The following is a 16,702-nucleotide window of genomic DNA, read 5'->3' on the forward strand; positions in this document are numbered from 1 at the left end:
AATAAAATGAAAAAACCTGAAAAACCCTTTTAGCATGTATCGTTTAGCATATTTCATTTAGCACCTACCCATTATTATTTATATATTGTATTTTAAGAGTGATATCTACTGTTTACCTTGTGAAAATATTGTTGTAACTTTATGCTTGTTATAGGGGACACAAAGAAGTATCCCTTCTAATGGCTCTCAGTCCCATTATCTGTATTATAGTGGATGGTTCCTTTTAGTATTAAGAAATGTTTCTGTCCTACATTAAGTGTTGTAAAACATCTTATGGTCCTGCCCTGATTGGTTGATCAGAATGAATGATCCATAGGGCTTTGGATCAAAGTTGCCAGTCAAAGAAGCAGGAGCGGGAAGCAAGGCACTTCTAAAATTTTAGGAAGCGGAAAGCATGGGACGACTTAGAAGCAAACCTGGAATCGTCTCAGAAGCGAGAAAAGAAGCAAACCAGAAATGACTAGGAAGCGAACCAGGATTCAAAGGGGGAACAAAGAAGGAAGCGACCTAGGATTTGAGTGGGAAGTGAAAGAGAAGCCAGAATGTAATTATATTTTTCTTAATTTACCAAAATATAAGATATATGTTATCATTGACAAAATAAACCATAAGTAGATAAGATTTATGTTATCATTAATCTTATATTTTTGTAAACAAATGTTCAAAGGGAACATGCCAAAGCTCTGGATGTCATCCATAACCTTTGAAAGCAGGTTGATTGGTGTGCCTCTTTCAGTTGGAGCAGCACTTAACATGGATGAGCATTATTAGTCATGGAGCAAAAGACTGGACTAGGTTATTGTCTTATCCAATTGTCAATATTCAAATTTGTCTCTGTGGTAGGTAAAATTTTGTCACCATTGATTATGCCAACACTTGGTTTTATGGACTTTTTTTGGGCTTAACCGCTTAGGTAACATGGAAATATTATAATTTGTAAGATATGTCAACTCGTACTTCTGGAATTTTCTTCATCTTGAATAAAAGTAAGGAGAATTAATTTTTTAGTTGTCTGGAACAGTCTCAAGTTGATGCTTTTGGGTAAGAACACCTTCAAAATATTGTTATGGTAGACACTAGGTTCTTGTCCACAAACCTTAGTTGAAACTGAAAATGGAACTTTGGTACTATGACCTGTATCTATTCTACTTTTTTCTTTATTCTGGTTGCTTCTTACTGTATTGTTTACTGCTTTATGTTAATCTCCTTGTTTACTTATTGTTTCTTTGATACTAGCTTTGTTTCTCACCTGCAAGACATCATCAATGAGCTGTGCTTATGTTTTAGGTTTTTTCACATAATCAAGCTTAGGCGCTATTATTTTCTATTGTTACCAGTACAAGTGATATATTAGCATAACTGCTTTTCTGTTTCACTTGTACCATATGCATCTTATCGCATTAGGCTATGCAGAAATGCTGTTTCATTATTGGATACAGTTTTTCATTTATGTTTCTTTTACTGTGACAACAGCGCAAGGCAGATGATCAGCGTAACTGGCGAATACTTCAAAATGAGAAACTTGCAATTTTGAAGGAGCGGCTTCATTTTATGGAGATGCAACTTGTTAAAGGTGTTGCCCACTTGTTGCCGTGCCTTGTGTGTCATGCAATATGGTAGCACTTAAAACTTCTCTCATACTTTCTATAACCTTCACCTTTTTGCTATGAACGTTTAACTGCAGGTAGGGCAATGGTTGAGAAGATGTCCCATGAATCGAGGGTTCGTGTTGAGTTGCTGAATTCTGCTTTTCTTATGGTTGTTAATCTTTTCTTATCTCTAGCTTATTATTCTGTGGTTTTGTGTTTCCTTCTCTAGCTTGTGATGATTTAGGTTGCTTCTTGTGCAAATATATCATTTATGAAATTAATTATAAAATCAACTTTAGGCAAAGAATTTAACTAGAAATTGCTTTACTGCAGTTGGAGAGAAATCGTGTGGAACTGCTGGGAAAGTTCTATCCTAATCTCATTTGCACTCAGAGCTTGGGGCATGTAAGTTTTTTTTATAATAGTAAACACCTTGCTTCAGTTATAATGCATACTGATGTCATTTTCACTGTTAACCAATTGTCTATCTGCATTATCTTTGTTTGGTTCTCTATTTTAATATTACTTATTACTGTTTGAGTAAACATAAGTTGATAACATCGAAGGTTAAGGTGGCATTTTTTATAAGACGTGATTTGGATCTGGACTGGATCCAGATCCGAGCGTCTAGTTATGTTTACATTGTGTAATGGCATATTGTAATTTGTATGTATTTTAATGGCTTATGCCTAAAGTGTATCAAATCATATATAAAGAGGATTAGGGCACCCCCATTGTTAGTGTGGCTGCCGTTTTCTGTGTATCTCTCTCTCTTTCTCCTCTCTATTTCTTGCTGAAACATGATTGTGGCGTCTCCCAAATATCTGGTATTCATAATATTTTCATGGTATCAGAGCAAGGCTGTGGATTTCTTCCAAAAGGTATGCCCATAGAGACCTGATATTTGTTTTTCTTGTCAGAAGCTTCTCCCTCCTTTCTTCATTCATTATAAATCTTCCTCTAAACTTTCTTTTCCTCCCCTTTCTCGTTGTTAATCTTCTTTTCTTATTCTTTTCTCGTTTCTTTTCCAAAATAGCATATATATCTCTTTGACGTCAAGCATTTTTGCCTTAAATCCAAATTAATTGATGTCAAATCAGTGTTTTTTGTGTTTTTCGAAAATCTGAAACTGCAAATCTTGTTTATTCCAGGGTTACCGGAAGCGCCTAGCTAAAAGGGGAAGCGCGCTTCCCCGAAGCGCGCTTCGGAAGCGCGGAACGTCGCGCTTCCAAAGCGTGGGGGGAAGCGTCCCCCTTTTTTGGGAAGCGTGTCCCCCCTTTTTTGGGAAGCGCACTTTCCTTTAATGGGGGACGCGTTTCCCTTTAATTGGGGATGCGCTTCCCTTTAATGGGAAGCACGCTTCCCCCTCGCTTCCCCCACGCTTCCCCTGTTTTTTTCAAGTTTTTTGTATTTTTTATTTTTTATTTTTATTTTTTCGCTTCCCCCTCGCTTCCGAGACGCTTCCTATGTCGCTTCCGAGACGCTTCCTAGGTCGCTTCCGAGACACTTTCCGAATCGCTCCTAAGTGGTCCCACGCTTCCCCGCTTCCTAAAATTTTGAAAGTGCCTCGCTTCCCGCTCCCGCTTCCCGTATCGCTTCCCGCTCCCGCTTCCTCAACTGGCAACCATGGTTTATTCTGGTATTAAACCAGATTTCATTTATTTGATCTGTCGACTGTTCTAAAATGTTTCTTTGTGTCGACATTCCTTTATCATTGTCTATTATATCTTTTTCATCATATTCACGCATATTCAGTCAGAGTATATTTTCTCAGCGATTTTTATGTGTTAGCAGGCCTGATCACAGGGATCTGATTGTGTTTGAAAAAATGCCTATTAAAAAAAAAGGCATGTTTGCATAAACTTTTTTTTTACCTTTTCCTGCTCTTGACTTCATCTAATTTTTGGTTGCTGCACATTAGTACTTGACTGAATCAGTCCTTGTTTCACCTGAATTCACATCATTTCTAAAATCAATGGATTCGTCTACCTATGTTGGACTTTCTTCAAATTTTCTAAGTCAGCTTGTCTCCGAAAAGCTTAACCACACCAATTTTCTGATGTGGAAGAGACAAATTGTTCCTTTCATAAGGAGCCAAGATCTATTTGGGCATCTGGATGGATCGATCTCAGTCCCACCACAGTTTTCACAGGAAACGAAGGATGACAAGGGAATTGCATTAGTTAACTATGTTTCAAACCCTGAATTTACAACATGGATGAAGCGAGATCAATCCTTAGTTGTGTAAATTACTTCCACGCTATCACAGGAAGTGTTGATATCAATACCAGATGATTGTACAGCTGCGCAACTATGGAATAAGCTTGCGCAAATATATTCTCAGATTCCAGAGGCAAGAGTCTTATTTTTAAAAAGAGAATTTCAGGCACTTAAAAAAGACTCAATGTCAGTCATGGAGTATTTAAACAAGGTAAAGTCCATTATAGATCAGCTTGCTATTGTTGAGAGTGCAGTCTCAGACAAAGAAAATGTACAACAAACACTTAATGAATTGGGCCCAAAATATCATGTGCTCTTTACCTCCTTATCGGTTCTACCAGTATTGCCCAGTTTTAAAGACCTTCAAGCCAAACTTCTTCAGTATAAGATGAGCATAAAGAACATGACAGAAGGTGGTGAACATGCAGATGCACATAGTGTCTTGGCCTCAGATATGTCTCAAGGTGTTGGACGTGGGGGTAACAGTTTTCAAGGCGGTAGGGGACGTAGCCGCTTTGGACAGGGAGGTCGTGGCATTCTTCCTACTCTGAATTCACTAGGGTTTTTTAATGCAAGGAATTAGAGGAGAGTGCCTACATGTTTTTATGCAATAAAAAAGGGCACGTGAAAGCTGACTGATGGTTTAATCCCCAAAATAGGAGAAAAAATAGCAAAGCAAGAAACAAAAGGGAATTTGAAAGACAAAAGTCCACTGGAGATATGCAACAACTTTTGTTGGCAGCTTTATCTTAAATGTCCATCAAGCAGAATGAGCAAGGAGAATGGTATGTGGATTCCGGAACAGCCACTCATGTTATAGGTAATATTGGTAAGCTCTCAAACTTATCCCCTTATTTCGAAAAAAGTAGCATAGACACAGGAGATGGCACACATCATCCCATCACTCATACTGGAAATGCATAAATTCCTTTCTCCAATTCTTTTCTTAGTTTGTCCAATGTTCTTCTTGCCCCTAACATTAAAAAGAATATTGTGTCTGTATCCAAACATGTTGATGATACAAATTCTTCTGTCGAATTCACTCCCTCTTCTGTGTATGTTAAGTGTAACACCCCAAAATTTTAACCCAAAATTTTGAGGATTTTTTTTTATAACAGCGGAAACACATAATATTATGGTGTTGAGCATTCTGGAACATTACAGTGGAGAGCAAGTCAAAACGTTTATTTTATTTCACTATCAATGAATAATGAAATCAGAGTCTTAAAGACATAAAATGAACTCAAACTATCCCTAGAACAATAAATCCAAAATCTCAATCCGTCTCGATCTGATGCCTCATTCCGCAGTCACTCATAAACTCTATTCTTCACTTGAAAATTGATAAATTGCTAGGAATTAGACTACAACTGTCTAAGTAGAAATTACTGTAATTTTTTTCTTGCAAGTATATCATGTGTCAAGTATCTGATGTGTGTGCCGTGTGTGGTTTTCAGCATATACAAGATCAAATAAAGAAACTACACAACAGTAATATGTATATCAATTAACTCACAACCACAACATTAACATGGATAACATTTAGCTAACAAATACACATCAACAGGATTCAAACATCTCACATGTTACAATTTCTAAAGTATGCTAAAAGTAAAGAGATACATTCTGAAATGACTGTTTAAATGTGAAACTGCAAATCCAGTAATTCAACCCAGTGTGATACCTAAAATCTTCTAATTAAATGTTTATCTTTAATTATCCCACGGGTACACGCGGGCCGAATCACCCGTAACGGAAGAGAACATTCGGGGGTTTATTATTTATAGATGTCTTATTAACCTGAACGTTCTAACCAAAACTGTAAATCTTAAGAGAGCGTGCAGTGACCGAGAGAACCTCCCAAAGGCCAAAACCAAAACAGGATGCATCCCTAACTTCTGCAGAAGAACATGGAGCTACCACCTAGGACACATTTGGTAGTCCGGGTTCTCCAACTCCGAGGACTGGGGACCAACGAGTCACTTTAGCTCGAAACAGTTAAACACATGTCCCCAGAGTTTTATACCACCTACCCTCTCCAAGGCAAGCCAAAAAACTAAGTGGGTTGATCTTTTCATTTAATTAGTTTTTCCCGAAGTACAGAGGTATTTCCCCAATCTTCTTTCTGCTACCATAGCAGTAGATTCCCAAACGTAATCATTTTACCAAGATGTATAAACCATCCTAATTCTTTTCTATATTGATTGCATAAACCCACTCAGAGTGCTCCGGTGCCTTTAAACCAGTCAAGCACACAAGCCCCTGTACCTTTAAACCAGTCAGGCCATAGAAATTAAATTTAAGTTTCTCATTAGTGTTATGATCATTATCTAGAATGCTTCGGTACCTTTAAACCGTCAAGCACCACGTAACCGTATCAGGCATTCAACCCATATTACCCATTAGGCAAGGTTTTCCAATGTAATACCCTACTAAGTTAGACTATCTTTTATATGCTATAGCATATTAAATGACATATTTAACAACATATTGCAATATCAACTGAACAAGGCATACAAGAGAATGTATCTCAAACATCACTGAGAAGCACATGACTGAATTAGATTTAATCTGAGAAAGCATATCAGTTCCACTAAAACAAATCACAGCTAACATACTTTAAACTATGAGAAAGAAGCTTATGAGACCGCAACATATTTAATTTCACACAACATCATGCATACAACTGTATAAGCTTATACATGATCACAAGTACTCAGATCTGATCACAACCAACAAAATAATAGGAAAATCAGACTTAATAGCAATCCACAAAATAACGTATTACTCTAGTATTAAAACCGTCAAAATAATATAACATCTTTAGACTATCATACACTGAAAGATTTGCTATTTTAACAGAAACACACATTTCTGATTAACTGTGTTAATATGTCAACCACGCAAACTCGCAATTTACTGTTTAAACATATTACAAATTCTGATCAGCTGTTTCAACCTTGAAAACAGGCAAACTAGATTTTAATTTTTCTTGAAAGCCATGCAACATAATCGCATAACCACAATCTGTTTTAATCTGGTTTTACTATCTGACTATTCACAAATATATTGGTTGACATAACAGAACCATAAGCTGTGTGGATCCGATGCAAACTTTGAACATTCTCAAATACCCAATATAATAGGACCTTATGCTGTCTGGGTCAGATTTATAATAACATAACCGTAAGTTATGTGCACCAGATTCATATTTTGAAAAGAAATAATATAACAGGTAATCATTGTATGTGTCAAATGCTAAGGGTTTGACTTACTTCAACCTGTGTTACACAACCTATATTATCCGTCAAGGGTTGAAGTCTTCTTTATTGGGCAAAGATGATAAAACAAGAAAACATGCCAGTTGAATGCTGAACGTCAAGATCTCGCAGTATTGACATTAGCATAGACTTGATTAACTAAATGGCATGTTCACTATTCCACTATCTTTGTACAGAATATGAACAACTGTTTAACATTAGCCAGTAGGCTGAAAACCTACAACACATCAAGGATAAAATACCTTTGTTTATTAATTCAAGATTTTCATTAAAGACAACAATCTCAAATAATAGTTGTAACTTCTACCATAGATCATGAGTTTTGAACATTTATTCCATTCACCCGGTTGATCAATATAATAAGGAAGCATGCATACACAGAAATGAAACATGCATCATTCATCGGTGATTTCATCACAGTTCCCAAAACCAACTATTCAGGAAAAACCCAAATCCAGTGTCTATCGAGCACCCTAAGGTTTCAGACCCTGACCATTTGTATGATTACCAGGAAATTCTTAAAGTATACATACTTTAATGATATACAAATGTGTAAGACCATAAATGAACACATGTAATCAGAGGAATTCAATTCTGATAAAAATGAATAGAAATCAAGTCTAATAACAGGTAGTTAAAAACATAGGTATTCAGACTTAATGTCAGTTAATAACAACACATGAATAGATAAATGACTAGAAATCAAATCTGATAACAGGTTAGACTTTACTAAATTAAACATACTCAATTAAGCACCACAGGGGTTTCATAAATAATGCTATGTAATATTAAATGATCGGCTAACAGCCAATCACATAACATACTATGTTCTGCTAACCTGCTACTAAAAGAATTACTACTATAAAAGAATTACTATTATTTATGAACCCCTTCACGTCTTAACAATTTATGCATTAAAATAGTGACTGACATAACTAAGAAATCCTAAAATGTATTACAGTGTACAACCAAGAATCGAACCCCCCTTCCGTATTTGGTTTATCGAGTCCTAAAATAGGAAACCCCCAAACCTGTGGTTATCCATTTCAAAAAATCGGAAACCCCACGGCTGGGGCTATCCAATACCTCAGCCGAAACCCCAGATTGATTTGATTTGGGGATTCTGCAGGTTAGGGTTAGGCAAGGAAACCCCCAAATCGATTGGATTTGAGATTTTTGGGTTAGGATTAGGCAAGAACCCTCAAAATATGAGGTCGCAGCCGCCCGAAACTCATTTTTTTTCAAGATTCTGATTCTAATACTTGATCTTTTTTTTTATTGAAATCGAAACTCCCTTTATTACAAGCATACTGAAACCCCCAAAACGTTGATTTGGGGTTTCGGGATTAGGGGTTCATCGGAAATCCCTAGTGCAGCAACCTAGGGTTTTCGGCACAGACACCCCTCCCTCTTCTTTCTTTGGAATCCGGCAACCCACTCCCCATGCTCGACACACAGAATACCCAAAAGAAGAAAAAGAACAGGAAAACCTACCTGTTCCTGCGAAGAGAAGGTGGTGGTCGCGGTTCTGGAGGTCGACGACGACTCCGGTTACAGGCGATGGGAGCAACAGATGGTCGGCAGGCTTGCCGACGATGGTACTCTACCGACGTGGGCAAGATCACCAGAGAGGAAGAGAGAGATGAGAGGTGAGAGAGCGAGAAGACAGAAACAGATAGGAGAGGAGAGTGAGAGGAAGAGAGAGAAGAGGGGATTTGTAGGAGGGTAGCCCCCGAAACGGAAGGGCCGTTACCCCTACCCCGACGACTGTGCAACCCTTTCCCCAACCCCTTTCCCATTTCCCCTTATGAGGGTTAGGGTTCACTCTGAACCCTAATCGGCTTTGTTTTATCAGGCAACCCGTATCGGGTTGCCTTATATTACATTTTTTTTTCTTTACTTACCGTATGTACGCGGGGCACAGTCCGGGTTCGAGTTCAAGACCGAGACCCGGGATCCAACCGTGAGTTGGATTCGAGGTTCACTTGCAGCGTGAGACCACAAATTCGCCTAGAATTCGGATCCGCAGGTTGGATCCGTGACTCAACGACTGTTTGGGTCTGCAGGTTGGATCCATATGGGTCCAACTGTGGATTATTTTATTGTTATATTATTTATTATTTTATTTTTCTAATACATGTGTATGATTATATATATATATATATATATATATATATATATATATATATATATATATATATATATATATATATATGACCCCCAATTGATAGGGATCCTGGCTCCAAAAATTTTCTCTTTATTACATGATTGAAACTATGGATCCAAATGATGTAATTTGGATTCAAACCTTCAGTAAATGAATATGGCTCCAAAATAAACTATTATGGATCCTATATAAAGTTTTCCCCCTTTAAGATCTACTTATAAATTCGCATATCCACATAATAAGTTTTGGATCTAATATCAAATCTAACCATGATATCGAGGTTCCAATATAAAGGATTCTAACAAAAAACTAAAATCTACTATTAGGTATTTATCTGGATCCAATTATCGAAGATCCAAATAGTATTTTAAGGATCCGTTATCGAAGATCCGAATATGACATCCGAGATCCAATTAGATATAAAAAAATAAAACAATGAAAGTATTCTTGTAACAACCTAAGGACGTAAATTTTAAGTTTATTTATCTGATAAAATTTACGAGTATTACATCCTTTTCCCTTAAAAAGGATTTCGTCCTCGAAATTTCATAGCAGGATTCCCATAGAGATCGTAGTCTGAGGGGATTGGTATCGACAAGGATGCACATATGTGTGCGAGCTCCCAACATATAAGGATCTGGACAACACACAATGAGTTTCTAAGAGAAGTTTTGAGCTAAAATTTGGTCTCGACAAAATTCATACATGATTTCTTTGATGGCAAAAACCGTATTAAATCATGGGAAAGTCTTAACCTATGACAGTTAGAATGTATGTTCACTACTTTCTACTTGTTTACTCATGGATGATAGACACAACCTGTTATTCCTTTAGCTTGTTCTTGATTATTGGATGGAGTTTCCTTTATTTTATCTTAACCACGTCGTTGTTTGTTGTCCTCACTATTTCTAACAAACTCCTTGTTCTGAATAACCTCCACTTATTCTCATTTCTCAAGGCCTTGCACAACTAGTTTTCACATGTCGTAACCTCGCTCAAGATGTTATTCTCAAAATGACCCCATCTTTTCACAGAAGACCCAAACATATCCTCAAATCAAGGTCTAGAATCTCTCACAGAGTGGCTCCTCTATCCACGAAAGACATAAACATAACATTGTATCAAGATCTAAAATCAATAATGATTTAATTATGCTATAACTAAAGCCAAATCCATTGATCTCTAACTGATTATATCAATCAATCTCAGCAAATTCTCCCAATTTACCATAACTCTTTATTAATTAAAGATTAACAAGATCCACGCCGGATCACCTGGTCTGAGAAATGCACGACCTCACAAGGAACTATTGTCCTAGAGGGTATACCTGGTCTTGCGCAATACACTTCCTCACAGGAATTCACCGTCTTTGCGGCTGCCCGCTCTTGGACAGTGTACTTCCTCACAGAGATCTACCGCTCTAGCCAGATTACCTGATCTTGGTCATACACACCCTCACAGATAATCCTTTGGAGACAAGTCCTCAACAGGTGCCAAAATAGACAAATAACCACTCTTAGTGGTCGATAGCCACCAATATGGACATAGGCATACATATCGTCAATATGCATACATCACTTCATATGACACTAAAAATTATGAAATCCACATTTTCACCAATAAGGCTTCATGAACCATAGTTCACTATTGAACTTAAGCATATATCACATGCTTTCTAAATTTCAGATCATGTGGCATTTCAATCCTACCATACAAAAGCATATTATCCTATGCATCATATCATTGCCACCAGGAGCATTGCATTTTCCAGATCTAACCTCGAAGCATGCGTAACCAAAGCATGAGTTCTATACAATGTGATCCTGTATATATCAAGAATCAACTAAACCTCAAGATACGTAACTTTTACGTAGTTCGAGTTATGCAGATAGGATTCCAATCATATATGCATCTGAGACATTCAGATCATTTTATCATTTCATGTGAATTGATAATTCTTACATCATATCATATTCGATTATTTCGACATGAAACACACGCACATATCTACTAAGAAATTTAGTCAGATATCCATGATACACATATCAATCATGCTATGCAAGTGTGATAGATCCATTCAGACAATCATAATACAACCATCTACAATGGAACTATGTAGGCGTGATAAGTCAAGAAGCTAAAAGCTAAGCATTTTTTTGCATGATGTGTCATTCACCTACTAGGTCAAAATTAATCAGTTGTAGGCGTGAATTCCCCTATATGCTAATATGAGCATCACAATAAAAAGAACAAGTAACATGACCAATAAAGAACAAAATGAATTATACTAATAGAGCGCTTGCAGGGTGTGGCATGACCGTGATCTTTGATTTATTGTTCTCAGGCTCTGATACCATAACTGTAACGCCCCAAAATTTTAACCCAAATTTTTGAGGATTTTTTTTATAACAGCGGAAACAAGTAATATTATGGGGTTGAGCATTACGGAACATTACAGTGGAGAGCAAGTCAAAACGTTTATTTTATTTCACTATCAATGAATAATGAAATCAGAGTCTTAAAGACATAAAATGAACTCAAACTATCCCTGGAACAATAAATCCAAAATCTCGATCCGATGCCCCATCCCGCAGTCGCTCATAAACTCTATTCTTCACCTGAAAAATGATAAATTGATAGGAATTAGACTACAATTGTCTAAGTAGGAATTACTGTAATTTTTTTCTTGCAGGTATATCATGTGTCAAGTATATCATGTGTCAAGTATCTGATGTGTGTGCCGTGTGTGATTTTCAGCATATACATGATCAAATAAAGAAACTACATAACAGTAACATGTATATCAATTAACTCACAACCACAACATTAACATGAATAACATTTAGCTGACAAATACACATCAACAGGATTCAAACATCTCACATGTTACAATTTCTAAAGTATGCTAAAAGTAAAGAGATACATTCTGAAATGACTGTTTAAATGTGAAACTGCAAATCCAGTAATTCAACCCAGTGTGATACCTAAAATCTTCTAATTAAATGTTTATCTTTAATTATCCCACGGGTACACGCAGGCCGAATCACCCGTAACGGAAGAGAACATTCGGGGGTTTATTATTTATAGATGTCTTATTAACCTGAACGTTCTAACCAAAACTGTAAATCTTAAGGGAGCATGCAGTGACCGAGAGAACCTCCCAAAGGCCAAAACCAAAACATGATGCATCCCTAACTTCTGCAGAAGAACATGGAGCTACCACCTAGGACACATTTGGTAGTCCGGGTTCTCCAACTCCGAGGACTGGGGACCAACGAGTCACTTTAGCTCAAAACAGTTAAACACATGTCCCCAGAGTTTTGTACCACCTACCCTCTCCAAGGCAAGCCAAAAAACTAAGTGGGTTGATCTTTTCATTTAATTAGTTTTTCCCGAAGTACAGAGGTATTTCCCCAATCTTCCTTCTGCTACCATAGCAGTAGATTCCCAAACGTAATCATTTTACCAAGATGTATAAACCATCCCAATCCTTTTCCATATTGATTGCATAAACCCACTCAGAGTGCTCCGGTGCCTTTAAACTAGTCAAACACACAAGCCCCGATACCTTTAAACCAGTTAGGCAAAAAAAATTAAATTTAAGTTTCTCGTTAGTGTTATGATCATTATCTAGAATACTTCGGTACGTTTAAACCGTCAAGCACCAAGTAACCGTATCAGGCATTCAACCCATATTGCCCATTAGGCAAGGTTTTCCAATGTAATACCCTACTAAGTTAGACTACCTTTTATATGCTATTGCATATTAAATGACATATTTAACAACATATTGCAATATCAACTGAACAAGGCATACAAGAGAATGTATCTCAAACATCACTGAGAAGCACATGACTGAATTAGATTTAATCTGAGAAAGCATATCAGTTCCACTAAAACAAATCACAGCTAACATACTTTAAACTATGAGAAAGAAGCTTATGAGACCGCAACATATTTAATTTCACACAACATCATGCATACAACTGTATAAGCTTATACATGATCACAAGTACTCAGATCTGATCACAACCAACAAAATAATAGGAAAATCAGACTTAATAGCAATCCACAAAATAACGTATTACTCTAGTATTAAAACCGTCAAAATAATATAACATCTTTAGACTATCATACACTGAAAGATTTGCTATTTTAACAGAAACACACATTTCTGATTAATTGTGTTAATATGTCAACCACGCAAACTCGCAATTTACTGTTTAAACATATTACAAATTCTGATCAGCTGTTTCAACCTTGAAAACAGGCAAACTAGATTTTAATTTTTCTTGAAAGCCATGCAGCATAATCGCATAACCACAATATGTTTGAATCTGGTTTTACTATCTGACTATTCACAAATATATTGGTAAACATAACAGAACCATAAGCTGTGTGGATTCGATGCAAACTTTGAACATTCTCAAATACCCAATATAATAGGACCTTATGCTGTCTGGGTCAGATTTATAATAACATAACCGTAAGTTATGTGCACCAGATTCATATTTTGAAATGAAATAATATAACAGGTAATCATTATATGTGTCAAATGCTAAGGATTTGACTTACTTCAACCTGTGTTACACAACCTATATTATCTTTCAAGGGTTGAAGTCTTCTTTATTGGGTAAAGATGATAAAACAAGAAAACATGCCAGTTGAATGCTGAACGTCAAGATCTCGCAGTATTGACATTAGCATAGACTTGATTAACTAAATGGCATGTTCACTATTCCACTATCTTTGTACAGAATATAAACAACTGTTTAACATTAGCCAGTAGGCTGAAAACCTACAACACATCAAGGATAAAATACCTTTGTTTATTAATTCAAGATTTTCATTAAAGACAACAATCTCAAATAATAGTTGTAACTTCTACCATAGATCATGAGTTTTGAACATTTATTCCATTCACCCGGTTGATCAATATAATAAGGAAGCATGCATACACAAAAATGAAACATTTGTATGATTACCAGGAAATTCTTAAAGTATACATACTTTAATGATATACCAGTGTTGTGAAAAGTGTTGAGGCGTAGCGAGGCGCTCCACCAAAATCTGAGGCGAGGCGTAAGCCTCGAGGCGCAAAGCGTAAGCCTCAAAAAAATTTTTTTTTTAAACTTAAAAAAACTATAAAAATGATCTAAAATTATAAATAAATAAAAAATGCTTTATTGATGAAGCGCCAACCAACACGAGTTTCAGGTAGAGTTTCCATCAGATTGGGAGCCTCCCGACATTTTGCAGTTAGAGTTTCAGGTAGCGTAGTCTGTTCGGGTGCATTCGGGTTGCTTATGCACTTCATGATGCTGCCAGTTTTATCAGGGTGGCTGGTGTCTTGCAGAGCCCATTTGATATCATTCTGCCTGAGACTGATGTGTTGTCTGATATGCTAAATGATGAGGATTCGGCTGGTTTATTTGTCGGTGTTGTCCAACAATTCTATTTGGCTTGCCTATATGGAGGAAGCAATGAATGGACACGGGTGCTCTTAGGAGTGAGATCGTTCAAAAACTCTTAATGCTGCACTGTTGTTTAAGGAAGAAGCGGCCTGATTTGATGCTGTGTAAATTGTTGGATACTATTTCTGTAGATGGAGATAAAAAAAAAGAAAACCAAAAAGATTTGAACGCTAAAACTTATTACTTGCAAGCCAAACACTTTAATCATCTCTATGATACAAATTATAACTTGGAATATGGTTATCTCAGTGATGTCTTGGCCAGATATTTGAAACATGGCTCAGATGGCTTGCATAAAAATAGGCAAGACAATTCAAAGAAGGAAAAGATTTAACTGGGAATCCACAGAAATCCATAAAAGCTTTTAGATTGTGGATATACAATTGAACAAAGGGAAAATCTAACCAAACTGCGATTAAACAGGACGCGAGCTCTTATTTCACAGCATATACGAAACATAAATCCTGAATCTCATTAACCATCAATGCTGTGTTTGGGATCCTTGAACTAGAGATGTGTTGCGGTTTCCCCAACATCCTCTGCACACCATTCAGCAATTCTATTCCCAACACCACATTTGAAAAACATATTTTAGCAACGACAATTTGGCAGAACCATCTCTCTCTCTCTCTCTCTCTCTACAGTTTCAACAAACCATTTAATTATAAGTTCATGTTAGACTACATAGCTTTCACTAAACTTACTGGAGGGTTTTGCAATCCTTTTTTAAGAGTTTAGACATTTCTTTATTTGTGTTAATACAGTGATAAAAAGGTGGCACTTTCAAATAAGAGATGTATCATAAATATTGTTTTTTTCGACATATATTCTTTCAAAATATCGTGATAAAAGCGTATCTCAGATAGGTGAAAACCAATAATAAGGTAAGCAGCAAAACAAAGAATTTATAGGAACAACTCGCAACACTTTGCCTGCGGTTTCTCTCACAAGAGTTGGAACTACACAATAAAAAATACATATTGGAGCGCCACTACTTCTTCTCTGATCTTCCCCACAGCGACTGCCAGAAAACTGGCCAGTTCCTCTGAGCTTCGTTCCATTCCAAAAGGGACCCTTCCCTCAAAGGGTCCCAACTAGAGGACACAATCCCATAACTCACCCCCAACAGAGCAGAACCAAAGAAGAAAAAGGAGACGGTGAAGGGCAACCACGTGGGTACATCCAACTTCTGCACAACCTTCAGATAATAGAAGAAACGGAAGAAGGGGAGTCCCAGTACCAGAGGGATTCCAACAGAGAAACCTATTCTTCTCATCATTCGATTGGTTACGATCCCTTCTCAGCAGAGGCGATGTTCGGCGAGTGGTGGCCGGCGGCGAGTGGTGGCCGACGGCGAGCAGTGGGGGTGGACGAGAGGGGACGGAGTGGAGAGAGAAGGGGCGAGGGCTTTCCCTCGCCCCGAAGCGCCTGTGTCTTTTTTAAAGACACAAGTGCTCAATCTTTCGAGAATACGGGTCCGGATCTGGGTCGAACTCGGTTCCGGGCCATCCGATGTTTAATGCGCGCCTCACTTTGAGGCGCGCCTCGCCTCAAGGCGTACACCTTGAGGCTGTTGCGCTTTTTAAGTGCGCCTCAAGGCGAGGCACGCTTTTTGCGGCTTGAGGCGCGCTTTTAACAACACTGTGATATACAAATGTGTAAGACCATAAATGAACACATGTAATCAGAGGAATTCAATTCTGATAAAAATGAATAGAAATCAAGTCTGATAATAGGTACTTAAAAACATAGGTATTCAGACTTAATGTCAGTTAATAACAGCATAGGAATAGATAAATGACTAGAAATCAAATCTGATAACAGGTTAGACTTTACTAAATTAAACAGACTCAATTAAGCACCACAGGGGTTTCATAAATAATGCTATGTAATATTAAATGAAGCAGACTCAAAGGATCGGCTAACAGCCAATCACATAACATACTATGTTCTGCTAACCTGCTACTAAAA

The 16,702-nt window shown here is 37.2% G+C and overlaps 1 protein-coding gene across 8 annotated transcripts in view; it reads left to right on the forward strand.

The window, feature by feature from the left end:
* Positions 1 to 16,702, forward strand: part of LOC149840809 (uncharacterized) — a 122,896-nt gene that overhangs the window by 41,748 nt on the left and 64,446 nt on the right. For all 8 annotated transcript variants that reach the window (XM_090003352.1, XM_090003351.1, XM_090003349.1 and 5 more), the window contains 3 exons: positions 1,474 to 1,573; positions 1,685 to 1,758; positions 1,923 to 1,994. In XM_090003352.1, coding sequence (XP_089859478.1) covers positions 1,474 to 1,573; positions 1,685 to 1,758; positions 1,923 to 1,994 — 246 coding nt within the window. The remainder of the gene's footprint in view (positions 1 to 1,473; positions 1,574 to 1,684; positions 1,759 to 1,922; positions 1,995 to 16,702) is intronic.

The sequence above is a fragment of the Nuphar pumila genome, chromosome 4 (assembly GCF_984573655.1).
Source record: "Nuphar pumila chromosome 4, dmNupPumi1.hap1.1, whole genome shotgun sequence".
In the NCBI taxonomy this organism is placed as follows: Eukaryota; Viridiplantae; Streptophyta; class Magnoliopsida; order Nymphaeales; family Nymphaeaceae; genus Nuphar; species Nuphar pumila.